The 26393-nt window shown below is 39.5% G+C and overlaps 1 protein-coding gene across 2 annotated transcripts in view; it reads left to right on the top strand.

The window, feature by feature from the left end:
• IQGAP1 (IQ motif containing GTPase activating protein 1) overlaps positions 1 to 26083 on the top strand; it is a 74133-nt gene extending 48050 nt beyond the window's left edge. For both annotated transcript variants that reach the window (XM_083850193.1, XM_083850194.1), the window contains exons 16-38: positions 1357 to 1447; positions 2438 to 2605; positions 2994 to 3136; positions 3480 to 3650; positions 4772 to 4855; positions 4962 to 5033; positions 5124 to 5193; positions 6137 to 6345; positions 7441 to 7596; positions 7758 to 7921; positions 9066 to 9290; positions 10094 to 10234; positions 10328 to 10412; positions 12624 to 12856; positions 13635 to 13767; positions 14116 to 14218; positions 15770 to 15905; positions 17677 to 17764; positions 18189 to 18401; positions 19400 to 19566; positions 20911 to 21033; positions 21897 to 22005; positions 23755 to 26083. In XM_083850193.1, coding sequence (XP_083706319.1) covers positions 1357 to 1447; positions 2438 to 2605; positions 2994 to 3136; positions 3480 to 3650; positions 4772 to 4855; positions 4962 to 5033; positions 5124 to 5193; positions 6137 to 6345; positions 7441 to 7596; positions 7758 to 7921; positions 9066 to 9290; positions 10094 to 10234; positions 10328 to 10412; positions 12624 to 12856; positions 13635 to 13767; positions 14116 to 14218; positions 15770 to 15905; positions 17677 to 17764; positions 18189 to 18401; positions 19400 to 19566; positions 20911 to 21033; positions 21897 to 22005; positions 23755 to 23868 — 3198 coding nt within the window. In that variant the 3' untranslated portion in view covers positions 23869 to 26083. The remainder of the gene's footprint in view (positions 1 to 1356; positions 1448 to 2437; positions 2606 to 2993; positions 3137 to 3479; positions 3651 to 4771; positions 4856 to 4961; positions 5034 to 5123; positions 5194 to 6136; positions 6346 to 7440; positions 7597 to 7757; positions 7922 to 9065; positions 9291 to 10093; positions 10235 to 10327; positions 10413 to 12623; positions 12857 to 13634; positions 13768 to 14115; positions 14219 to 15769; positions 15906 to 17676; positions 17765 to 18188; positions 18402 to 19399; positions 19567 to 20910; positions 21034 to 21896; positions 22006 to 23754) is intronic.
• Positions 26084 to 26393: the final 310 nt, after the last annotated feature.

Raw genomic sequence — 26393 nt, 5'->3', positions numbered from 1 at the left:
GGATATTGTATGATCAATACTCCATAATGAGCAAGCTGTTAAAACAAAGACTTAAAACATGCTTTTACTACTGTGCGTTCACACCTAGCTGCAATATGTACAATGCTTTTTGGCTTACTCGTGCAGGCGTGCAAACTTTTGTGGACAGGGACAAGAATAGCCTGATGCAGCATTAGTTACCTGAGACTTTTTAGCTACTATGCATGTGTGTGCATTGGCACCTTCATTTTTTTTCCCCTCAAAGAATACTTCGCAGATTTCATCTGTAGAAGGACTAACTTGTGTTAGTCTATGCTGAGGTCCACCCAGCTAGAAGACAGCTTTGCAGAAAAGGACCTAGGAGTCCTGGTGGACATCAAGTTGAACATGAGTCAGCAGTATACCCTTGCTTCTAAGAAGGCTAAGAGTATTCTTGGCTGCGTGAGGCAAAGTATTGCCAGCAGGTCAACAGAGGTGATCCTTCTTCCCTACTCAGCATTGGTGAGGCTGCCCCTGAAGTACTGTTTCCAATTCTGGGCCTCCCAGTACAGGAGAGACATGGACATACCGGAGGGAGAATAACATAAGGCCAACGAGATGCATAAGGGTATCGAGCGCTTCTCAAGAGAGTGCTGGAACTTTGTAGACTAGAGATGAGAAGGCTCAGAGGGGGAATCTCATCAGTGTATATAAATACCCAAAGGGAGATGGAGCCAGGCTCTTTTCACTGGCACCTGTTGCCAGGACAAGAGACAGTGGGCACAAACTAAAGCACAAGAGGTTCCATCTAAACATCAGGAATTACTTCCTTAGTGTGCACAGGTGACTGAGCTTGTGACAGAGGTTGTCCAGAGAGGTGGTAGAACCTTCTTCCGTAAAGATCTTCAGAAGTTGTCTGGACATGGTCCTGGGCAACCTGCTTGAGCATGGGGGCTGGAACAGATGACCTGCAGAAGTTCCTTCCAGTCTAAACCATTCTGTCATTTTTGTGTTCCTTGGAAAGGCACATCCTCTCAGCAAATAAGTCTTTAGGATTAACAAGTACAGATTCCTCTGTCTTGAGTTCCCTTACCTGACCTCTGCTTATCAGAGGTCATTGCCATTGACAAAATTCCAGGGTGCTTCTGTTTCCTGGTAATAGTTTTTGAATGGGAGGAGGTATTGAGTCTGGCAATGCTGTAGTCTAGTTGTCTCTGCTAGTCACAAATGCACATGATGTCTGTGCTAAAATTGGTTAGAAAGATACTGAAGTGCTTCTTATTCCCTATGAGACTGAAAACTACTGTATTGGCTATTGCTCAGTACAGAATATTTCACTTTGCAAAACTAGTGATACTTTTCATGCTGTGAACTCTTTCCTCATCATATTCTCTTCAGGACACTCAGGATGAAACAGCTGTACTTTGGCTAGATGAAATTCAGGATGGGATTCATAGGGCCAACAAGGACACAGAGGAGTCCCAGAGATGTAAGTATTGTGGCAAACACTGCAACTAATCCCATTATCAACCAAATAATGGTCACCTAAGGAAAGGCTGAGAGCTAGAATGTCATGGGAATGTGGCAAAGGAAATTAAAATGCATTTGTGTTCTTCAGGTGTAGTAATTTTTCTTTGAAGAATGTATGTCATGTTCTTTAAATGGTACATTTATTCTGTCTTTTTTGGGGGATATACCACTTCTCTGGTTTTGCATGTGACCATGTTACTTCAATGGGGGAAATACCTATCGAATCTCTATCGCATTATTTGACATTCTCAGCTAATTGTGTTTGTCTGTGGTTGAGTAGTTAGGCGTGAGGATGTTCATGTGCAACGTTTAAATGGTATTTTTCTGGTGCACGTTAGCGTTTGTGTGTTATACTGTTGTCTTGTCTCAGTTCTATGAAGTATCTCTCAACTACCTCGATTTTTTTCCCAAATACAGACAAAAATACACATCGGTGATGTCTGCTTTTTGCTCTTTAGTGCAGCTGGCGGGTGGACTGGTCCACCTATCATTACATCCCACTAGAGACGGTACTAGTCATAGCAAAGGCCCCTTTTGAGTCAGTTAGGCATTGTGATTGAGCTCTGTCAGAGGATGCTGTCTTAACTGAAACTGTTGTCAGGGTAGAGCTCAGTGGAAGGATGGAACACTGTGTTGAAGAGAAATACTGTTGATAAATCAGCACCATACTAGGACTCAGAGTCCAAAAATCCTGGGCTGTCAGGCACCGTACCATGTATATATAGCTGGATACTCCATACTAAAAAGACCTCTATTCTGCAAGTTGTCTTGTAGATTTTTAATCTATAATTTGTATTTATATACATATGTACAGCTGAGTATTTGTGTACACACACGCTAACTGTTTCTGTGTGCGTCTGTTGCCTTGCTCTATTCTGTTGTTTTGTGTTTGCTGTGAGTCACTAAGCCCTTGAATGCCAAGGTAACCTGCTTCCTTGTGTTGTCAAAGTTTCCTTAGGAATTCTGGCCATTAATGAAGCAGTAGACCATGGAGATGTTGGCCATACCCTGAGTGCCTTGCGTTCACCAGATGTTGGGCTATACGGAGTCACTCCAGAATGTGCTGAAACGTACCAGCGAGAGCTGGCAGAAGTAAAGAGAAGAAAAATGGCAACAGGTGAATCACAAATAGCTAACTGTTAGCACAATAAATCCAAAATTATTGCATGCAGAATGGAAACAAGATGGAAAAAAAGCCTGTAGGGAGAAGTCTTGTGTTATGGGTGTCTTGTTGCTGGAGTCTTGTGTTATAGGAAATTGAGTCTACTTCATAAACTAAATTAAAAAAAAAAAAAAAGAGAAAAAGTAAACAGGGAAATATCCTCTACTTGTAGAATGTGTTGTGCTTAGGTAGTTCTTGTATTAGTTCCTTAGGGTCTCAGACATTCCTTCTCTTGCTTGGAGGAAGAAACAACTGTATACGTTTATTTCCTTATTGTAATATTTGTGTATGGGAAAGGTAAGACATGTCTGGTTTTGACACTTACACTAGTTTCTGCTTTTAGGGGGCAATGGCAGTGAATGGGTGAAACTCTGGGTGAGAGGAGGCTATCATTATTATCATAACCTGCGGACCAAAGAGGGAGGATGGGATGAACCAGATGGATTTGTGCAAAATGACACACAACTGTCACGGGAGGAGATACAGGTAGGGTAGAAAACATGCGCTATTTTTCTGAAAAGTTGAAGTTCCCACTGTTCCAGTCCTTAATGCAACTCTTAAGAGGTAGTTTCAATGCAATAGTAATGTTAACGAGCTTTGTAACTCATTTAGTTCACTGTGCATCACCAGCCTTTGCGTGTAAAAACTCCTTGTCCTTTTTCAGAAAATTTGTCCTGTTGGTAAAGGGGTACAGGACTGTGGTGTTGCTGTTTATTGAAAGGCAACTTGGAAGTTTCTCTTGAGCGAAGTACAGAAAGCTACTGTAACATCCTATTTCTTGTATCACCATTCTTTCTTTCTGGCTCTTCCTACCATAACACTAAACCAGAGCACCATATCTGGTGTCACTGCGGCATACAACCGAGAGCAGTTGTGGCTGGCCAACGAGAACCTGATTACAAAACTTCAGGCTTGCTGTCGAGGCTATCTTGTTCGCCAGGAATTCAATTCCAGAATGAATTTTTTGAAGAAACAAGTCCCAGCAATCACTTGTATCCAGGTAATGATTTCCTTTAAATCTGTTTCAAACTAGTACTCATCAGTTGCTCTCTGTACACATGCTTATTGACTGTTTCTGTTCGCTTAAACACTTGCAACTCAAAATTATCTCGACCTCATTTTGCAAATTATCTAAAGGCATTTCCTCCCAAAGAGTCTTCGTATAGTTTACTTTTCTATTTTATATATGAGCAATAAAGTCTCCTCAGGCAGAACTGCAGAGAGAAGAAAAATACTTGAGGAAGCTTTACTTACTGCTTTATTATCTGATTCTGTGTTTTGGGAATAGGACAATATGAAGTATGCCATATGTCTTTGTGTTGATAATACCATGGGATGAGTGATTACTGTGATTCCTAATGAATTCAAGAGAAGCAACATAGCTTTCAGTATGCCTGGGTAGAGTCTCCTCTCATTTATCCAGGGATTTGGAGAATTGAGGGCATTAAAGAGATGGTGTGATTGTTCAGCATGAAGTTGGGCACATTTACAGAACAATGAAAAAAATCTTTCTCCGGAGCTGTAACTGAAATGTGTGCAAATGAAATACATGCTTTGCACCCTATTAACACTTTATTTGAGTTGTGTGTGTGTGTGTTTGTTCCCGCCTAAATAGCGCACACGCTCTTTATAAGTATTTAAATAATAAAATCCAACTCATTAAAATAACACTCTCTCACTTTAAGTGTAGTCAAGTCCCTTGCCTAACATCTGTTCTAAGAATCAGTGGTAATGAGTCCGCTCTAAAGGCTTATAATTTTACATCGCTCTACTTTCTAGCAGCAGCATCTGCCACTTGGCCCTGATGTAGAACAGTTTATGTGAATTTGATTGCATAGTTATATACCAGCTAGTATACTATATACTTCTCTAACTGTGTTTCTGAAGGCCCAGGCTCTTCATAGGGTAAGTCTCTCATGGTTACAGTTGGTGGAATAAATAGATAGCGCTTCACTATATATTTTCTACTGTATCTCTCTCTCGTAAGATAAGCATGTCTCCATTACATTTTACTTAGCCAAAAGGGAAGTTGGAAGCTGAGCAGCAGAAAGAACCTCAGGATTATAATTACTTCTCTTTAATTTGAAAAGTAAAGTAAGCATGTGTTTTTTCTGTATTCAGTCTCAATGGCGTGGCTATAAACAGAGGAAAGCGTATCAAATCCGTTTGGATTACCTCCGAGCACACAAGGACCAAGTAGTGAAGGTAGTGAAGGCTCTCTGCTGATTCACTTACTTATTTAGAAACCTTTTGGGTAGTAATCTCTGTGGAAAAGTCTTTTATCTGACTTATTTTGGTTACTTTTCTATAGATTCAGTCAATGACCAGGATGTATCAAGCCAGAAGGCGTTACAGAGATCGTCTGCAGTATTTCAGAGACCACGTAAGAGGCTGTCCTGTTAAATGAATTCAGTATTTAACGTTTTTACTCTTCCCTGAACAAGTTCAAGTGTTATTTCTTTTTACATCCTAGATAAATGATGTTATAAAAATTCAAGCCTTTATCCGAGCAAACAAAGCACGAGAAGACTACAAAACCCTCAGTAAGTATTGCTAAGAGAATAAAAATAATCATAGCATGGTTTGCAGTGGAAGGGACCTTAAATTCCAATCCTCCTGCCATGGGCAGGGGCACCTCCCACTAGACCAGACTGCTCAAAGCCCCATCCAACCTGGCCTTAAACACTTCCAGGGAAGGGGCGTCCACAACTTCTCCAGGCAACCTGTTCCAGTGCCTCACCGCCCTCTGACTAAAGAACTTCTTCCTTATATCTAATCTAAATCTACTCTCGTAGTTTAAAACCATTAGTCCTTGTCCTATCACTACGCTCCTGGCAAAGAGTCTCTCTCCAGCTTTCTTGTAGGCCCGCTCTAGGTACTGGAAGGCTGGTATAAAGTCTCCCTAGAGCTTTCTCTTCTCCAGGCTGAACAACCCCATTTCCCTCAGCCTGTCTTTGTAGGAGAGGTGTTCCAGCCCTGTTATCAGCCTCATGGCTCTCCTCTGGAGTTGTTCCAATAGGTCCGTGTCCTTGTGATGGGGGCCTCAGAGCTGGACACAGAACTTCAGGTGGGGTCTCATGAGAGCAGAGTAGAGTGTAATGTGCCTCGAATCTCTGTTTGCAAGGGATGTTGCTAGTGTGATGTATAACTTCAAGACAGTTAAGAAGATCAATTGGGATGAAGTTGGTAGGATAGTTCAGAGAGTAGGTAGTTCTTGAGACTGAAGGAAAACTTGATTCCAGATATTGCTTCTGCTGCTGAGAAATGGAACCACAGTTAGTGAGGTAAATTCAGCAATGTGGACTACCGTAGCCTGATAGTTATTTGATTCTTTACTGTTCAATTATGTCATGATTTACTCAAAACAATAAATTACAGATGTTGTCAGAAGGTGACAAGTGGTGTTATTTTTTCCTGGCTTGGTTGCTTCTTGACATGCTATTTAAACATTGATAAGACCTGATGTTTTCTTTTTTTTTTTTTTAGTTAACGCTGAAAACCCACCTATGGCTGTGGTTCGAAAATTTGTCCACTTGCTTGATCAGAGTGACCAAGATTTTCAGGAGGAGCTTGAGCTAATGAAACTGCGTGAAGAAGTTGTAACCTTGATCCGATCCAATCAGCAACTCGAAAATGACCTCAATCTCATGGACATCAAAATTGGGCTGCTAGTGAAAAACAAAATTACACTGCAGGTAGGAAATGTGCTGATGAGAGACCAACTACAGAATGAACTGAGCCCAGCGGCAGTTAGCGTGGAGAGCTCCTGGCCTTGGGTCTCAGTTGCTCTGACCCAGCAGAAAATATTGCCCCAGACTTACAGATTTTACTCCCAGTAAGTTCTTACTCCATTCCACTTACTTAGTATGCATCCCTAGAAGGACATCTGTAGAAGAAGAAACAAGACCTGAAGCATTACAAAAAAAAAAAAAAAAAAAAAAAAAGGCAGAAAAATACACAAAGAAGAGAAAACCCACACCAGACTATATTGACCCAATGAAAGCAACAGATTGTATGTTTGAAGGTTTTGAGAACTGCCTTGTTGCTCATTTTTGGTTAAATCGGTTGCACACAAGCTTACATATTTTAGTTTCTCTTACTTTGGATGCTATAGCAGAGAGGGAGGTGATTTCAGAGGCTGGAAATACGCTCATGCCACTTGGAGCTTTTGATTAAAGGATGTCCCCTCTGTCACTTCGCTGACAATTAATTTAATAATAAAAAAAAAAAGGTCTCCCTGATACAGCAGTGCCTTTTATTCAAGATGAAGTTCCGGTCGGCTTTTCATTTGGTCCTGAATGGCATGACACTAGCCTTGTCCCAGTGTGAAGTCTGAATCATTGTAGTAAAACTCATGTCTGAAGGAGGCTCCAGCTCTTGGGCCAATGCCTGCAGCAAAAAGCGTCATTGCTCTCTGAGTATGTAGACGTAGCTAAATATAAAACAGGATTTTGAGTTAAAAAGAATTTTAAAAAGAAATTTTAATTTCCAATTTTTTTAAAATTCCAATTTAAAAAGAAAGATTTTCTCAGACATTTTTAGGATGCTACCAGCTCTGATAGTAATTGCTGCCAAGGGCGACTAGCCCTTCTATGGTTCTCAACAAATTCAGAAAGTCAGGAACAAAACAGAGAAAGCACTGCTATAACAAATAATGCTCTACTTCAGTAGCCCTTCTCACTGCATTTCCACATACAAGCAAGTGGGCTCTCAGATGCGTTTTTTTTTTTTCCAATATTGCATGCTATTAAATATTTAGAGTGGAATCTGTCCCTGTCTGTTCCTTCCAGGACGTTGTTTCTCATAGCAAAAAGCTTACCAAGAAGAACAAGGAACAGCTCTCTGACATGATGATGCTGAACAAACAAAGGGGAGGTTTGAAAGCTTTGAGCAAAGAGAAGAGAGAAAAGCTGGAAGCCTATCAGCATCTGTTCTACTTACTTCAGGTATGGAGAATCTAGTGCTGGTAGAGCATTCCTCTTGTCATAGAGGCTTACGTGTTTTGGCAGAGTCTTTGCTTATACACTATTGTTTTGAACCATCGTAGTTCTTTATGATACTGGCCTTCGTGGACTCACGCACTAAGCATTTTTTCTTTTTGTTACAGACTAACCCAACCTACTTGGCCAAACTGATTTTCCAGATGCCTCAAAACAAATCCACAAAGTTCATGGATTCTGTCATCTTCACATTGTATAACTACGCATCCAATCAGAGAGAAGAATATCTGTTACTGCGGCTTTTTCAAACAGCATTGCAGGAAGAGATCAAGTATGTGGTAGCATATGGCATGGCCTTGCTGTCGAAACAGTTTTTGCAGCTTCTAGAACTGAGGCAGTTTTCACATGATGTCTCATGCTACTGCGCAGATAATGCTGAGCTATCCCTGCATTCTGCTCTTCCCATTTCACATTAGTCCTTTTTGTAGTCTAGAAAGAAGCTTGTCCATTAGGAATGAAGCCTTTTCACTAAAAGTGAAATCTTTTAGTCAAGATTTCACTGCTCGACGGGCAGCTATTTTTGATCCAATGCAAAATCTTCCTAAAGAATTCAGATTAGAATGAATTTTAATGTCTACTTACAGAAACTCCCAACTGCAAACTCAGGCTTTACAAGCCAGGGACAGAGCTAATGCTAAGCTCTCTGGATTTTCAAAACACCGATGAGAAGGCTGAAAATGAGAAACTTTATTGTTGGCATTTTTATTGACTGTCAGGCTTAGGGACTCTGGCTGCCCTCAGGTATATTTTGGTTGGTCAGTTGAGCCTCAGGAGCTTGGTATTATGTGACTTAAGTTCTTTACGATGCAGAGTTGCACAGCTTGCTGTGAAGAAGAATGCACATGAAGTACTGGAGAAGATTACTTTTAAAGCATTTTAAAATGTTTTTTTTAAATATGAAGATGGTATGTGCCTTGAAACAGTGCAAAAAAACAAAAAAATCTTTTCTATTAGTTAGGTCGTGTTGAGAGTAGTTGTTTAGGGAAACGCAGATGCTCTAATCTCTTTTGCTGTATTTACCGTAGTTATATACTAGGAATGGCTTTTGTTACGTGCTTATTTTTAAATACTGAAAGAAACCTGCAGGTCTTTTTCTTCTGCTTATGTAAAACATCCTGTATTTCCTTTATATTTTTGCATTGTGTTCTCTAGTAGAGCATACAATTGGATTTACAGGAATTGTAATTGACGTGCCTACTGGCAAGTCATGTTGGAATTCGCAGATGGTGGTCATAAGGTTCATCTGTCTTGAGAATTGCTGCAGTATTATTCTTACATAGTGTTGCAGTTTATTGATCTATTGAGATTTTAGTACAGAAACATCATCTGTTTCCTGATGGTGGTGCTAAGAAGCATACCTAAAGCCAGTAGAATTACACATACCTTGTACTTGATATTGATTCTTTCTTCTTCAGATCAAAAGTAGACCAAATACATGAAATTGTGACTGGGAATCCTACTGTTATTAAAATGGTGGTAAGTTTCAACCGTGGTGCCCGTGGTCAGAATGCCCTGAGGCAGATCCTGGCACCAGTTGTGAAGGAAATCATCGATGACAAATCACTCAATATCAAAACTGATCCGGTGGATATTTACAAGTCTTGGGTTAACCAGATGGAATCTCAGACTGGTGAAGCCAGGTATGGGAACTGTTACTACTGTGTTTTTATAAACGTTGTCCAGCTGTTTTGCATTGCTCTGTTAATCATTTCTGTTAATCATCCATGGCTTCACTGTGTGCATCTGTCCAGCTGATGCTGTCTTTTCAATCTCCTCAAGACGGCTTTCTTCTGAAAGTTGTAAAGATCACGTACTGGTGGTGCTGAGAGTATTGGAAGGGAATATCATGAAGATGGAAGGAGAAATTCTCTTTGTTTGCCTGTTTTGAATTGATAATTAGCTATGAGATGCCTTTTAAGCTAGAAGAAGTCATAGGAAGAAAAAGTAATTGAGAATCAGTTCCATGTCAGTCTTTGTTCATTCTTTTTTTTAACGTACTTTAAAGGAAGGGGGGAAAAAAGCACGCGAAGTAAAAGCCAGCGCTCCCAACACAGCACGCTGCATGAATTTTTTATCATCTTAAGGTTGAAATGTGCAGCTTGCTCTTTCACCAATTTATTTGCAACCTGAGATACTACTTTGTCACAGATGGCACTTTTTTTTTTGGTCTAGTGCGCATGTTGGTATGCTGTACAACAAGGTACAGTTTTGAGTTAGCTGGGTCTTTTCTCACAATGGCCATTATAAGGAGAGCAGAGGAAATGAAAACAAGAAATCATTAGCTCTTCCAGTGCCTGGAATGTTAATTGAAGGTAATGCACAGCTCTTGACAGACAGTGAATGTAGGCTCGTTTCTGTGTCAAGTGAGAAATTCTGCCTAGCACTAACAGAAATAGGCTAACCTGAGGAGTACTCACCTTCACGTTTGATTTTTTTCAAATAGCAAACTGCCATATGATGTTACACCTGAACAAGCTCTAAATCATGAAGAGGTAAGGACCCGCCTGGATGCCTCAATCAGAAATATGAGGACGGTGACAGACAAGTTCCTGTCTGCCATTGTTAGTTCAGTCGACAAAATCCCGTAAGTCTGGTGTACCATAGTTTATCCTGTAGAAGTTATTGGTGGTGGCTTCATGCTTCTAGCAGTCTTAATTGCCTTTTCTTTCCTTTGAAGTTATGGAATGCGTTTCATTGCCAAGGTACTGAAAGATTCCCTATATGAGAAGTTTCCTGATGCTGGTGAGGATGAACTTCTGAAGGTGAGGAGCTGAACATTTTGTCAATAATTGTAAGCCAAATTGGCTGTGGTAAATGCATCTTGCTGTTATCCTTTGTTGGGTGTATGTGTGGAGAGGAGCATATGCAAACCTATATACAGGTTATTTGTTATTATGGATATAAAATGTTTTACATTATGTTTCTGATTTTTAGCTTCATGTGTACGTCGTATGAGATGTAATATAGCGTCCGAAGGAGGCATCCCATTGCTTCTGCTTTGCTTTTAGTATCTTGGGCATTGTGTCCTTTAGGTTTCTTGGGGTACTCTTGCTCCTGGAAAATAAATCTTGGTTTTGCTGGTATGATCAGAGCCAGCTGCTCTTTCCTTAAAGAGACAATGTCAAGGTAAAAGGTCTGTATGCAAATCTGTTATTCCTAGTTACCTTATCTAAGATACTCTAGTATATTTTAGCAGCAACATACAGTGTTGTTTTCCGTGATGTCTGGTCAATTTTGCATTTTGCATTTCAGTAGATGTGGAGAACGAAAAGAATTCTAACAGTAGGCACTCCCAGATGAGTATAGCTTTGTGCCTTTCATTGCAATTTCTTTGTTTTTATGGCTTTTTGTAATTTTGAAGGTCTTTATGCCTGTGAATGCTTTGCTTGTTGATAAAACAGTTTGGATCTTAAAATACTTGACAATGTCTCTTTAAGTTTCTCTGCCTCTGCTTCATTACAGAATAATTACCAATCTGAATGCTGTTTTCTTCTCTCTTCTAGTTCTGTGCTTTCCCATTCTGAGGCATCGATTCTTTCTGTGCAGGTGAATTAATTTTTTCCATCTGTAAATTTAGGTGGAAAACTGCGGTTTTCATTAATCTTTGTGGAAACAATGTGATGGTCCACATGAAAGTCAAAACTGCAGCTGTGTGCAATGACTGCTTGTAGATTTGTTAGGACCCAAAGCTAGCTATGTAATACCATTCTTCTCCCCCTGTAAGTTTAAATATTATTAATGTGGTTTCTCTCACAGACATATTTTCTTATGACCAGTAGTAAACAGCTTTGACTGTTGTAATCCTGTGATGTCATCTGGGAGAGTACAGCAGGAGCTTGCATGAAACAGTTGTCAGAAACATGACTCTGAAAGCAGTTAATAATTTCCTGGGCTGCTTAGCAATGGCTAGGCTTTTTCTCTGTTTTCAGCTTTTTCTTCAGTCCTCTGATCTCTACTGTGCATTCAAGTCACATGTCAAGCAGGAGAAGCCAAGATTCTGTGACCTGGCCCTCTACAAATTTCTGTGAACCACCAGAAAATACTAGAGCATGCGGTGTGAGAACTTTTGCTTTACATCAGCATGCTGGACTAATCCCTTTTCATTGCTGGAAGTACTTTAGGCAAAATACCAAATACAGGTTACAAGTATATGTGTGAGAGTATGAATAATGGGACATCTTTATTTTTGGTTCCTTGAAGTTTATTTTTATTGCTGCCCACATTTAATGAGGTAAATTGGATTTTGAAATGTCCAAGGCCACTCATCTTCTATACTTCTGAGTTTCTTACCTCTGCATTAAATGATTACTCAGTTACTCTCAATTTTAAGTGGGAGTCTGTAGCTGAAAATGTTGCTGGCTTATACGAGTTATTCTGAAAGAGAAAAGGAATTTGTAGAAGGGGTGGAAAGTAGCTGCTATTTTCTCAGTTTAACTCCCTGGTTTACAATGCTTCTTCACTATTTTTGATTTGTTGGAGACGGTCAATTCTGCATGCATCTCTAAGAATTAGCTGTTGTTCCTTATGGGACAGCAGTACCAGGTTCCTCTATACTATGGTCGTTCTGCCCTCTGTTAAACTAAATTGTTTAATTCTCATGACAGACGGTCATATGCTCACAAGTAGTAGTTCATTGTAATCTGTAATATTGTCTGTCTATATATGTTTTTATAGGTTAAAATATAAAATCTTTATGCATAGGAACATCTGCAGCTGTATTGTCCTGGAACTAGTAGTGCTCAGCGTTCCCTTTTTGTGTTGACTGTCCTACTGCATCTTTATATATAAATGCTAGAGTCTTTGGGGTAGCATCTGCTTGTATATGGCAGCACAGTAGACCATTTATCTTGGAAGGGACCTACCGCTTACAATAAAATAATTTGCCAAAACTCATTTGGAGAAGTTTCAGTAAAATTCACTGGGGGCCTATACCAATTTCTTGATCTCTTTCTTCTCTGCTCAATTTTTCCTAGATTGTTGGCAACTTACTCTATTATCGCTACATGAATCCAGCCATTGTTGCACCAGATGCGTTTGACATCATTGATCTTTCAGCTGGAGGTCAGCTGACCACGGACCAACGCAGAAACCTTGGTTCAATTGCAAAGATGTTGCAGCATGCTGCATCCAATAAAATGTTCATGGGAGACAATGCACATCTAAGCATCATTAATGAGTACCTATCGCAGTCGTACCAGAAGTTCAGGTAGAAGACTTTAGCCAATTTAAGTTGAGAAGTGTGGTGGGGATAACGTTGCAAATAAAAAGGGATGAAAATAAATATTAAATATGATAAATTCCATCCCTGTCAAATATGCAGTTTGTTGAAAATAAGAGATTACACTTCAGACTTCCATAAGCATCAATGATAATGCCAGGTAAAATGTGTACCTGGAATTTACGAACAATACATAGTATATTAATGAGATTGCTACCTCAGGTGTGTTTTGACTTACAAGTTTCTAGAATAAAGGTTCTTTTCTGTGTGTTTATTGTGACACTATGGCCGCGAGCAACTAGAGCGGACGTGCATTCTTTCCTGTGTGAATCCTGCCTTCCTGTGAAAACTAAACGGTGCTTAGGAATAAAGCAGGCTGGCATTTAGCTGTTTGTGTAGTAAAAGAAGCTTTTCATTCAAGAATTGTCATCTTACACCTTTCATCTTTTGGAAGAAAGAAAACTAGATTGCTGGGAGTCAGGGGTGTAACTGCAGCAAAGACGGGATGTGTGAACAAGGTCACATGAACCATAGACCTGTCCTGCTGATGCTGAAAAAGAGCCAGTGCCCACATGGCCAATAACAATAGTTGAATTTTACTAGGTTACTCTTCATGTAATAAAGTAAAGCCGACCGACCGTAGTATGCTATAATGTACCATAGTTTAAAGAAGAATGACTTGGGCTTATCGGGGGAGTTGATGCTCTTGATAGGTCTGTGACTTGTTCTTCTTTTCTTCTCTTCCTTTTTTTTTTTTTTTTTTAAGACGTTTTTTTCAGGCAGCCTGCGAGGTCCCTGAATTGCAGGATAAATTTAATATTGACGAATATTCTGACTTGGTGACTCTCACTAAACCAGTTATTTATATTTCTATTGGTGAAATCATCAATACACACACTGTAAGTATACAGTAGCTGCAGATGCTCCTTGTAATTAGTCCTCACAAAAAGAAATACTGCTTCTGGTTGAAACTTGAGGTAAACAAATACAAAAACGAAAGCTGTCATTTGATTATAGTGTACAAGAGCTTATAAGTTTAGAGAATTCAGTAATTTGATGGTGATTTTTTAAAAATTATTTCAAAAGTAGGTGAGTATATGATAATGGCACAATTTTGAATGGTGATATTGCAGCTTTGGAGTTTAGCAAAGTAAGATCTTTTTCTAAAATATACCAGTGCAAAGTCACGTAACTTCTGTCTAGAAAAGGTTTTATGAAGAACATAAACGTTTTTTATGTTCATCTAGCTGCTTTTAGACCATCAAGATGCAATTGCTCCTGAGCACAATGATCCAATTCACGAGTTGCTGGATGATCTCGGAGAAGTTCCTACAATTGAGTCCTTAATAGGTGACCTATTTTATTTTACCTAAGAAATGTGTGATATTACCTTGGATGATGTGAAGAAGTGCAGTGTTTTTGTTTTGTTTTGTTTTGTTTTTTTTTTTAAAAAAAAGAGCCACCATTGGTATCATTGGTTATCTGGAAGTATGTGGTCTAAAAAAGAAGCAGAAGGAGCAGCAAATTTGTTCCAGTTTATTCCTATGAGTGCAGAACTTGTGACCCTGAAAAAAAACACCTCACTTCTTTCACTTCTTTCTTTTTGTCCCCACTCCCCTCACCTTGCACCATTCCTGTTTCTAGAAGATGGACAGAAACTTAGAAACGTTTTTTGTTCCCTTACGCTGGAGCCATTTCTTTGTGTGTCCTAGCTTGTTTGCAAAGATTTATCTGTTCTGGAGATCTTTATGTTCCTCCTCAGAGTTGAGTAATAAATATAGTAAACAACATGTGTCCCTATAGCAATCTTTGGCATAACTTTTTTTTCCATCCTGTTGAGTGTTTTCTATACACTGTTGAATGTTTGATAGAGAATTTTGTTGTTTTTTCTCTTTTTTTTGGGCTGGAGGGAAGAAGAAACTAACTTCACTGTTAAAATCTGTGGAAATTTTCTAAAAACACTACCTGAGCCGCACAGTTCAATTCTTCATGGTATAACAAACTGAGAAGTTGCACAAGCCTCTCCTTTCGTGGTTTTTATGTTGCAGCTCTTGGTTTTTATGTTGCAGCTAATGGGAGCGTGAAATCTCCTCTGCTGGGTTTTGGGGATGGATGGACACGGTTTTTCTGAGAGGATTCAAAAGTAGTTAAAAAGTTGCTTGTTACGGAAGGTTGGAACATTCTAAAGGAGTAATTGCTAGCCTGTTTTCTTCTGAGCACTCACAAAACAGAACGTAAGAAGTGTTATCAGAGAGAACCTAAACCTTGAGTTTAACTAGAATTTACCCTCCTTCACCATTTCATTTCTCCTGTGTGTATATGATTGCTGTGGTTAATGTCTCAGTTTAATATTTCTACAGCCCTTTAAAAAGGGGGCATAGGGGGAGCAAAAAAGCATCCTAACAACTGTTCTGATGAAAATTCAGCTACTGTTGGAACAGGTAAAATTCCTTGTGACAGGACAGCTTACTTCTGTTTATTAGGAGAGTACAAGCTTGGTCGCCAACAAAGGTTTTGCTATTCGCTTGGAAAATTCATTCTAGTGAGGACGTGGTCAGAAAGACACATTGATACTTTAATTTATAAAGTATTTTGGCCAGCTGCTCTTCTTGGTAGAGTGACATGCTGAGATACAGTGTATAATACACGTGCATCACCCTTAAGGCATATACACTAGAGATTATGTGGTGCCTTTCCGGTGTGTGTAGTCTCTAAATTCGTGAAGAAAATGTCTGTGATATATTGAAGGTGTTTTCAAATGCTATTATTGCAACATCTTTGACGGTAAAGGAAACAATGTAGTTTTTCTAAGGTCTGTTATGTAGGGGAAAAAATGCAAAGCTGTAGCAGTCATGAACATAGAGAATGATGTAATATATAGAATCCTTTTTCACTTAACAGGGGAAGGATCTGGCAATGTTAATGACCCCAACAGGGAGATGCTAGCAAAGACAGAGGTTTCTCTCACGCTCACCAATAAATTTGATGTTCCTGGTGATGAAAATGCAGAGATGGATGCAAGGACAATTCTGCTGAAGTAAGTGAAGGATAATCTACCCACTATGTTTCTCAAGAGAAGAGGAAGAGTAGAACCTGAATTTTCACAGCTAATCTGCATGTGAAAGTGAGAGAACTGAAGTTTAAATCAAGCAAATGTGGTACTGTTACTCAAAATAAACTGAACTTGTAGCCATGTCCTTTAAATGCTGTGGCTTTTAAACTTGTTCTTGCTAGTCCTTTGTCACTGTAGAATTTGTCGCTCTTTAAAAGTGTATCTTGGATGATTTCAGAGGGGAAAACCTACCAAAACAGAAAATACTCCAGTTGTGAGCAAGTGTGATGGCAGCAGTTGGATTTATTTATTGTAAATAACCCATAGCATCCATCACAATTTACTTTTAACTCCGAGGTCTATTGATGTAAAATTAAGATTGCCTATGTAATGTCCTTTGTGTATGTTTTCAATAGAATACATGTGAATAGAATACATGTGTGAAATACTACGTGTAACTGAATGCTTAGCATATGTGATGCTGTACTGCTGAAATTGCTAGTTCTTACGGAATTTGCTGATTTATATAGCCTTTGAGCAGACTACGTCTTTATCCTGTTAGTGAAGTGGAAGACGGTCATAGTGTCTACGTAGCTGAGCAAACTCATCTAGTGGGTGATGTCCCTGCCTATGACAGGAGGGTTGGAACTAGATGATTTTTAATGTCCCTTTCAACCCGAGCCGTTCTATGATTATGATATGATAAGAGTGATGCCGCTCACCTTTTTTGGTTTATGATGCTCTTTTGTACCCTCTGCATTCTCTGTGCCCCAGACTTGACTCTGATAGAGGAAGACTAATAGCTTTTTGGGAAATAGAGGTGTATGTAGACTGATCAAAGTAGAGCAATGAACAGACAGCGATTTCATTAATGCCAGATTTTTTTATTTTTTTATTTTTAAATTGGGAGGACTTAATATTGACTCTTCACCAGTTTTAAGCAAATCCCTGTTGCTGGGATTTATAGAGCAACTACCTGGCATGCAGTTAGGCATTCACCACCTCTGATGCATTCCTGCTCAGATTCTAGATAGCTTAACTGAGAATTCTTCAGATCAGCTTACACTTGGCCTAGATGGAGCAATGATCTCTCAGAAAAAAATTGTATCTCCAACAAATAACATTAAATTAACTGGGTTTCTTGAAAGATATGTCAGTATTTCCCTATCCACCAGAAGGTGACATTGATTTCAGAAGTAAAGATTTATCACACATACGTGCTTGAAATCATCTAAGATGTGAATGGTAAGGAAGGTGTTGATGCACTTTGCATTATCCCAGAAATAATTCCAGCCTGATTGCAAAGTACTGAAGGCACTATTTGGTACTGTCATCTGCCTCAGGGACAGAATTGCCTCAGACTAGGCATTGGCTGTGATTAAGTCACAGATCTTGATCTTTGATCCTGAGATCAAGGAATGACCCTGTTTGTTGTTAAATTAGAGACGGGTACCCGCTTTGGTTCACTTAACATACATGGAAAAAAAAATGTCACATGGAGTTTTTTTGCTACTTGTTACAAAGCACTGAGGTGCACTTTTGGAATCAGTTTCCAAACTTTTCACTGATAAAACAGTTTCAAAAAAGGTAAATCAATTATCAGAGTTCTGGTCTGGTCTAACTTACATCTGGCTAAGTGCATCCAGTGATGATATGACTTCAATGTAAATAAGTACAACTGTTGTTATTGCAGAGCAATGTTGAAGGTCTTCGGGCTTAAACTTTTAATCTCCTGTTCTCCTCGGTTTCTCTGCAGCACAAAACGTTTAATTGTTGATGTAATCCGCTTCCAGCCAGGGGAGACACTGACTGAAATCTTGGGAACTCCAGCTACATCAGAGCAAGTATGAAGAATTTGTTTCGCCACGTTCGTGTTAGACTGAGAAATTGTTTTTATCTAGATCAATGTGGGTATGCTTGGCAATCTGCATTATGTATTGTCGTGAAGTTGTCTCCGCTGATGTTGGAGCAGCGCGTAACAATAACGAGGAAGGAATATAATGGAAATAAATTATACGTGTCAATCTTAGTCCTCTGAGAGTTGCCAGAAAATAGGTATCTAGAAGACTTTTAAACAGTAGGTAGATTTCTACTGGTTCCTGTACGTGGAATGTGTTCATCAAACATGGATTCATCAGAGTCAGTACCAGAATGACTGAGCAAAATTCTTACCCTGTTATGTCGGAGTTGTCAGATGACCTGATTCTAGTTCTTTGTCACCTTAAAAAATGAATCTGCTAATGAACTTGTAAATTCCTGTTCTTCAAGGAAGCAGAGCATCAAAGAGCTATGCAGAAACGGGCCATTCGTGATGCCAAAACCCCCGATAAGATGAAAAAATCCGTGTCTGTAAGGGAGGATGGCAACTTAAATCTTCAGGGAAAAAAAGAGAAAATCAAGACGGGCCTGAAGAAGCTGACAGAACTGGGGATAGTGAATGCAAAAAATAAATACCAGGAACTAATCAATGACATTGCAAAGGTATGCCAGTTGGTGGTTTCCTAGTCGTAGTTGATTTTTTTCCACAGTTTGCAGTGCTGGGAAACTGGTGTGAGTTTTCAGGAGGCGTAAGTTTTGCAGTAGGTAGACATACAAAGCATACCATTTGCTGCAGTGTTTCCACCTCTTCACATTTCAAAAGTCCTTTATTTTTATGGGAATTTCCTGTTTTCTCAAATGCTTGTGTTACCGGAATCTAAGATACCTTAAGAAAGTGTTACAATGCCTCTACAAACTTTATCATGCATGGAAGTTTTTGCTCATAACTTAAAGAAATCCTAAATATTGTTTTTTGTTTGTTTTGTTTTGTTTTTAGTATATCCATTCAAGAATACCTAAAATGCTAAAGTGGGAAGCTAACAAAACAACTTGTGGAAGAGATATAACGCTGTTGTATGTTGCTATGTTGACAACACATTTCATCATATTATACGTTTGACAAAATATTGTGTAGGAAAGATTATGTATGTAAAGTGAATGAATTGTCACCCGTAGAGATCAGATTAAGTATCAGAAATGAAAACAGAAGTTGACTTGAACATGTGATGTTTTTTATTCAGCTGCTCATGTAACATGCTTAAAAATAACTGACTGACAAAGAAAGATGAGGAAGTCGGTACACTGTTATGGTTATAGTTCTTGCTTTGCAAGGTACCCTTCCTACCCAGTGGAGGCAAAAATTGCTGCCTTCCTTAGATCGCATACTACGACACTGTTGACATACGCTATGACAGCGTTGAAATTTGAGAAAGCAACAAAAGGTTCAAATGAACCGCTGTGTAGAGTTGATTAGTTCAACACGGAGAAGCGATGACACTTAAACTGAGACAAGTGTGTCTGAGGAATCTTACTACAACTTGTAGCCTGAAGGAAGGCTAAATAAGATCAGTGCATCTCAGTATGTCTCAGTGCTCTGGGCTCGAGCAGCCAGAGAGCTTCAATAACCAGTAGGTCTCTACATGTCTTGTTCTATGCTGTAGGATATCCGAAATCAGCGTAGATACCGTCAGAGAAGAAAGGCAGAGTTGGTAAAGCTGCAGCAGACGTACAGTGCCTTGAATTCCAAAGCTACCTTTTATGGGGAACAAGTGGATTATTACAAAAGCTACATTAAAACCTGCTTGGATAACCTGGCCAGCAAGGGCAAGTAAGTATCTCAGAACTATGCTTGTGACCCTAGAAATGCTCCTTACGGAAAGAACATGTAGGTCGTTGCTAAAAAGAATTGTAATGCCATCTGCACAAAGCTCATTGGCTAGGCTCGTTACTGCAAAGGTGGGTTCTAGGGAAGGGTCTCAGCGGTGGTGGGAAAGTACAGGGAGAGTGATGGCGCCCCAAATGGGGTCAAAAAGACACATTTGAAAGAAATTTGTCCCTTTGAGTGAGGGAAGTGTAGAGAGGCCAGAGAGAACGGGGTGGTTTGCCCAGATAATGCATATGCTGCTTAGTCGGTCTGTACTATCGTCCTTTCTTGGAGCAGAGAATGAAAACAGCATAGGTACTTAAAATGACAGCACTGATCATGAATTGTCCTCTTTTTTTCCCAGAGGGAGTGGTGCAAGACAATTTTCCTGAAAAAAAAAGTCTGCCTTCCCAGTTTCTCTCCTCTTTACATTGGCAGGCACAGCATTGTCGTTACTAGGCTAAGAAAAATTTTTAAAATAGCTGGGTTTGTTTGCCCTCTCCCATTTTTCATCTGAACATGCTGCAGAATTAACTTCCTGTTTCGAGGAAACTTCAGATATGGGTTTGGACCGTTGTGGTTTGCTGTTGGAAAGGGTGTGATGCACAGATTTGTGAAAAAGGGAAATATGTTAGCCCTTAAGCCTGAAATTGCTGGCATCAGACACCCTTGTTTAAAATAGAATCTGAAATGAAAGGTAGGCCAGGTCTTTCTGTTTTCTCAGACACACAGAAAATTTTAACTCCAGTGCAGTGACAAAGGACAGGCAGCAGGGTAACGAGTAGTCTGATGGGTGAAGATGGGCAACTGTAATGGCTCGTCCATTGAACATGTGGTCAGTACACTGAGATTGAAGAGGAGGTGAGATGAAAAACATTCTAAATCTATCAGGGCCACAGGTCATGCATAAATATACGTAGCATGTGTAATCTTGGATCCTATCATTAATTGCACTTATTTTTTTTGTTTCTGTGTGTGTCAAAGTAACTCTTAGCGGTCCATTTTCAGAGTACCGGTTAACCATAAGAACATTCTCTTTTGCCTAATGATAAATAATACTGCTTTCTATGAAGTATCGTGTTTTCTGCTCCTGTAATGTAAGTTATTGGTAAATAGTCGGAAGTCAAAGATCTGATCAGAGCTACAAATGCTTTGTAGATAAACTTACTAGTAGGAATACATCATCTATCAGCCACGTTAGTCACAGTTGATCAGCTATACTGGTTTTAGCTACTCACCCAAATCGGATTACATCTTCGCTGTCTGACTTCTCTTTATTTGTTTGACTGAACGTCAATTTTTTTCCAGGGTCTCGAAGAAGCCTCGGGAGATGAAAGGCAAAAATAGTAAAAAGATTTCTCTAAAATATACAGCAGCTCGACTTCATGAGAAGGGAGTGCTTTTAGAGATTGAGGACCTGCAAGTTAACCAGTGAGTGTTGTTTTATGACTCATTAGAGCTAAATAGCTTACCCATGTCCCTCTTTTTCTGGGATCGTTGCATTCTCTTTCTTATAACTTGTCTCGGTGGTCACAGTTGACAAATGGAATTCTTCTTGGGTCTACAGGGAGTCTTTGCATTCTGTTCATCCTGAGATATGTCTGAGTTGGTGACAGGCTGTCCAGTGGTTAGCATTGTTGGCAGACTTAGCTATTAAACGTGAAGACATTGTTTTGACCGTGTAGGCTGGCACAGGGCCAAGAAACCTCATATTGATTGGTCGCTTAGCAGTTCTCTTATTTCTGGTTAAACAGGAGCAGATCGCTGGTAGAGAAGTTTATCAGGGTTTAAAGATGACACCATCTTCCCCCCTGCAGCCCCACACTCCCAGTCATGGAAGGGTACCTCCTTAGGTGAATTGCTACTATGGTTAATAACTCTCACTGCTGAAAAATCAGCTTAATGCTAGCCTGGGTTTGTTCAGATGCATTTAGCTAGCCTTGAGAAAGTGGTCTATTTTTTTTTTTTCGCAGGATATAGAGAAGTGGCCTGTTACTAAATTTTTTTTTGACCCTGAATTGAATGATTTTGTACTCTGCACTAAATGGGGTGTGGATGTGCGTGCGCTGAAGTAGGTTGTGCTTGCACGAAGATGTGATCTCCCAGACATAAAACTGTTAGGCTTCCATTTGTTGTTGTGCTGGGTCTTGTTGGCTTTTATGGCATCATTCCAAATGGAGATAGAGTTAGAAGTTCCGAACAGAATTCTTAAAAAAATTATATTCAGATAATTATGTCATTAGGAACTGCGTGTTCAGTAATGAACTGTGATTTTTAATTTCTCAAATATACAGGTTTAAAAATGTGATATTTGAAATCAGTCCGACGGAAGAAGTAGGAGATTTTGAGGTAAAAGCAAAATTCATGGGGGTACAGATGGAAACCTTTATGTTACATTATCAGGTAAGAACTATCCTGTTTAATAATGACAGTGTCTGGTATGTGAGTTCCATGGGATGTACGTGACCAGCAAATAGCTCTTTTGCTTGCCAGACTCTTTATCAAAATTTTAATGACATACATTCTGCCTGAACGGTGTGAAAAGCTGTCTCAAAAACAGACGATCAAGTGAAAAAGATGCAATGCAAATGGAGAATTCAGACTAATTTGTTTCTTTACTAATGAAAGCTTGATCTCTGTCTGTATTCCTATTTACGCTTATATATGTGCACATACATGTACATGCATGAGCACTTTCAACAACCTCCTGCTGTAGCAGAAAGATCAGGAGCCTGTGTCAGCAGTCAGCTAGGCTTGGGTGTGTTGACATCAGCTACTTGTAACTTACGGGTATTCTTTCTGCCACCTTGCAACTACTGGTTTCTTTAGCTGTAGAGTCCTCAACCTTTCTTTACACCAAGCTACCGAACAGGAATACAGACTGAACTTGTGCTGCGTGGTTCCCATTCTTCTTCCCACACTGGTACTGTTATGTCTGGCATCTCTGTCTACATCTGTGTGTCTGCCAAAACTTGGTCCCCAGGAATCGTTAGGTATGTTGATTATGGATGTCTCAGGGATCTTGAAACAGATTGTGTGTAGGAGCACCCTACACAGTGTAGATAAATCTGTGTCACACTCCCTAATCAGCTGCTGGGAGGGACAGCTGTCTTGCACATCCCATATGTGTGCTCTGAGAACACCTGTAGCTCATTCCAATTCTAATCCATTGAAGCTGGTCACAAACTCTTTTGTTCACGTGGCTACCTGATGTTACTCGGTCCTCAAGTACGTGTTGCTGTACTGATGGGTCTTTGTAGAACTGCTGTTCAGAAACAGCACGTGTTCTGAGAGGGGAGTAATGAGGAAACTGCCATTGCTTTTCCAAATACAGCGTTAGCGATGGCTTCGCTTGCGTTGCCAAGATTTTATAGAAAGTAGCAGCAATAGTTTTCTGATATTTACTCCAGCATCACCCAGGCTACACAGCTGCAGGAGGCAAGTTCATATTTCGCAAAACATGCAACATTACTTTGTAGTAGCGCAACCTGAACACCTTCTCCAGTATGTGGTGTTCAAGAGTGAGAGCTGCTGAAAAATTCATTGCCGAGATGAATCAGTGCAGGTAGTCTTATTGCTTTGTCAGGTGCGTCACAGACAAGAGGAAAGTGCAACTAGAAATACTGCGTAAATAATGGAGAACTGGAATCAGCATTGTGTATTTAGTACTAATGGAGGTGCCGTTTATTTCTCTGACTTCAACTGCTGTTTTAAACCACCTCACTGAGGTCTAAGGCAGATAAGCTTTTTAGAAAGCCATACTGTGGAATGCTTTAATGTTTCATGGGTACGTGATAACATTAGGCATATGGAAGTGGGACCCTTTTTGAAAATTAAACTTAACGGCTGTTATGCGAATGAAAGTCCGATGATGTCCAGACCTGAAATACAGCTTTCTTGGAATTGCTTTCTAATTCTGCCCTTTTGTAATTTTTATTTTCTGTACGCACAGATTAAAGATCTGCAAAGTCTTAGTGCATGCAAAATAGCAAAATATGTTGCTTGATGATTTGGTCTTTAGCTTGCTTGTTTTTCTAGCTTGTGCCATGTGCTTTGTGATAGGTATTCCTCAAAAACTTACTGTTTCACAGGGTCTTGTATAGTCATAAGCTGTCGAGGATTACTCACTCATAAGCGTATTCTCTTTGACAGGATCTTTTGCAGCTGCAGTATGAAGGCGTTGCAGTCATGAAGTTGTTTGACAGAGCAAAAGTAAATGTCAACCTTCTGATCTTTCTTCTGAACAAGAAATTTTATGGGAAGTAACTGACCTCTGCTGGCAAGTCTGTGAAAGGGGAGATAAATAGAAACCTGCATATATGACTTGTAATGACTTAGTTATGCATCAGTATATGCCCATACCTTGCTAAAATATATCAAATGTATTATGACGAAGGACTAAGAACCTCTTGTGAATTGACAGTGCTGACTGAGTCTGTAGGGTATTGCTTCTTGTACCTTTATGACCTTTATGTTCTACTTGGAAGGTCCCCTGAGAATGTATTTTTATATGGCACTGGGGATTAAACTATTAATAGGATAAATTTAGGGCTGCTTTATTTGCCTAATCGTGTTCTTTATAAGTCTTGTATTCTGGTTATGTGTACAAAGAGAAAGATGGCACTATAGAGCAATTGATTTATTGATTTGCCTCATGAAGGAAAAAAAGAGTTGCAGATTGTATTCGGACTCCAGTTACTCTCTAACAGCAATGACTGCAATTAAAAAATGGTCAAAGTCCAGGTAATCCATTTGTTTGTGAACTTGTGGTGGTGATGACAGCAAGCCAATTGCTGAGAACGCATAGGGTCTGGAGAATCATGAAGTGTCATAAATGGTTGCTGAACTATTCACGATTATGTGTTATAGACACACAGAACAGCTTTTGTGTCTTATTTTTCTTCATTTGTTTCTCTTAATGACACTATAATTTACAGATGGCCCATTACATAGAAGGACTGTGGAATTCATTTATTACTGCATAAGGATGAAAAGAAGCCTTTTGGGAGGGGAAACTTTGAAAAATTCTTAAGATGTTAGCTTTTAGTGCTGCTTGCAAAGCATTTAAAATGTATTTTTTTTCCGGTTTAGAACAATGTTCCATATATCTTTATCTGATTCAATAAATGTTAAAGCTCTACCTGCAGACTTGCCAAAAGTTCCCTTGGGGGAAGACAACTATCTTAAATAGGTCAGTCTTTAAAAAGTTAAAATTTTCTAGCTCTGTCGATGTCCCCATTTGTTTTACTATTTAGTGGATTTTTCAGCACAGTGGTGGTGCTGGCTGTTCTGCTAGATTCAATAAGAATACAGAGACTCTTAAATAAATAAATCCAACCCTAAACTAATTGTTTGTTCTGCCCCTTCTTCCACCCCTGTTTTCTTCTTAGTATTTCCATTTTTTTAGAAGGGACATAACTCTTAATTGCAAATTTCAAGTTACTCATGTGTCACTTTCACTGTTCTTTCAGATTACTGAGTTAGGTTGAACTGCCTTATCTCTGATCTACGTAAGCACTAGTTCATTGGCCTAGATCTTTGCTTATAAAAGCCACTCACAATATTTGAAATGGTTACATTCCTGAGGATAACCTTTCTGTAATCCTTTAATAAGCAATTATGTCTTTCAACCTGCTAACATCTAGACTGTATTAAATACCATATTTTAATGTTGGTGCATGTGGGGTCCAACCCAATAACAACAACAAAAAAAATCCTTTTCTTACATACCAAACCGAAGATAGATCTGTACAGTGTAGAGCATCTGAAAGAGGGAGACTTCAGAACTGGATTTCCACTGCTATCGAAAAAAGAGATGTGAAATGGGATAAAGGTCTTGCCTTGGTTTTTAATTTTTTCTTTAGCTGCTTCTGAATTTGCTGTAACATAGAAGGACTTAAAAATTGCATTCCTTTGATCTGGGGATGGTGAGAATAATGGTGGAATATTATTAAATATTACTAAGAAAATGCAGCTGTATTCTGCAAGCTCTTGAATCACAGAGATCGATTCCTCCATTTTTTTTTTCTAAACAGAATACTTTAAATATATTTTTTTAAACTACAGCTGTGGTCAGATCTGGGAACAAGGTAATGAGGTATTAGCAGTTATCTTATCCTAATGAAGGAAAACATCCGTAACAAGTGATTTACAATACTTGCCTCTTGCCTAGAATTGGCAAAAGTTGGAAAAAAAAAAAATGGTTGGTTGAAATTAATCTTAAAAAATGGAAGGAGTCTACTCATTTTAGCTAACAGTATGAAACGAGAGGTTTTCTCTGAAAGGAAAAACTATTAAAAGATCCGGTCTCAGCACTGAGTTACATGTATTTTATAATTTATTGGTGGCTTAGCTTTGCTTACTCCTTTATGCCACTGTATTTATGATGAAAGTAGCTACGCGTACAAGGCATGTCTGTCTTTCTTTGCTAGTAAAATTTGCCTTTGTAACTCACATCTAAGTAAAAATTCATTTGTCCCCATGGCTGTTGTGTGCAATCTTTCCCAGAGGAGGCGGCCCCCCAACACAAGAGCCAGGCCCTGGGAGCAGCGTGGCAGCAGCAGGCAGGCCCTGCTGAGGAGGACAAGCATTGTTGGGTGGCACCACTTGCCCTGCTCACACGTCTGAGCAGTGGTGAGGGAGCTCTCTGTTTGCTTCCATCCTTGTGAAGGGTTGGAGGGAGACCTAAGGGACATCTCTGAGAGGGGTACTGGATGGGGGCACTTCGGAGCTGTGGCACAGGTGTGAGGCAGTGGCAGAGCAGTGCAGGAGGGGCTGGAGTTGCCGTGGAC

The sequence above is a fragment of the Anser anser genome, assembly GCF_964211835.1.
Source record: "Anser anser genome assembly, chromosome: 10".
In the NCBI taxonomy this organism is placed as follows: domain Eukaryota; kingdom Metazoa; phylum Chordata; class Aves; order Anseriformes; family Anatidae; genus Anser; species Anser anser.
Note: the sequence above shows the minus strand (reverse complement) of the source record. Positions and strands in the feature narration are given on the sequence as shown.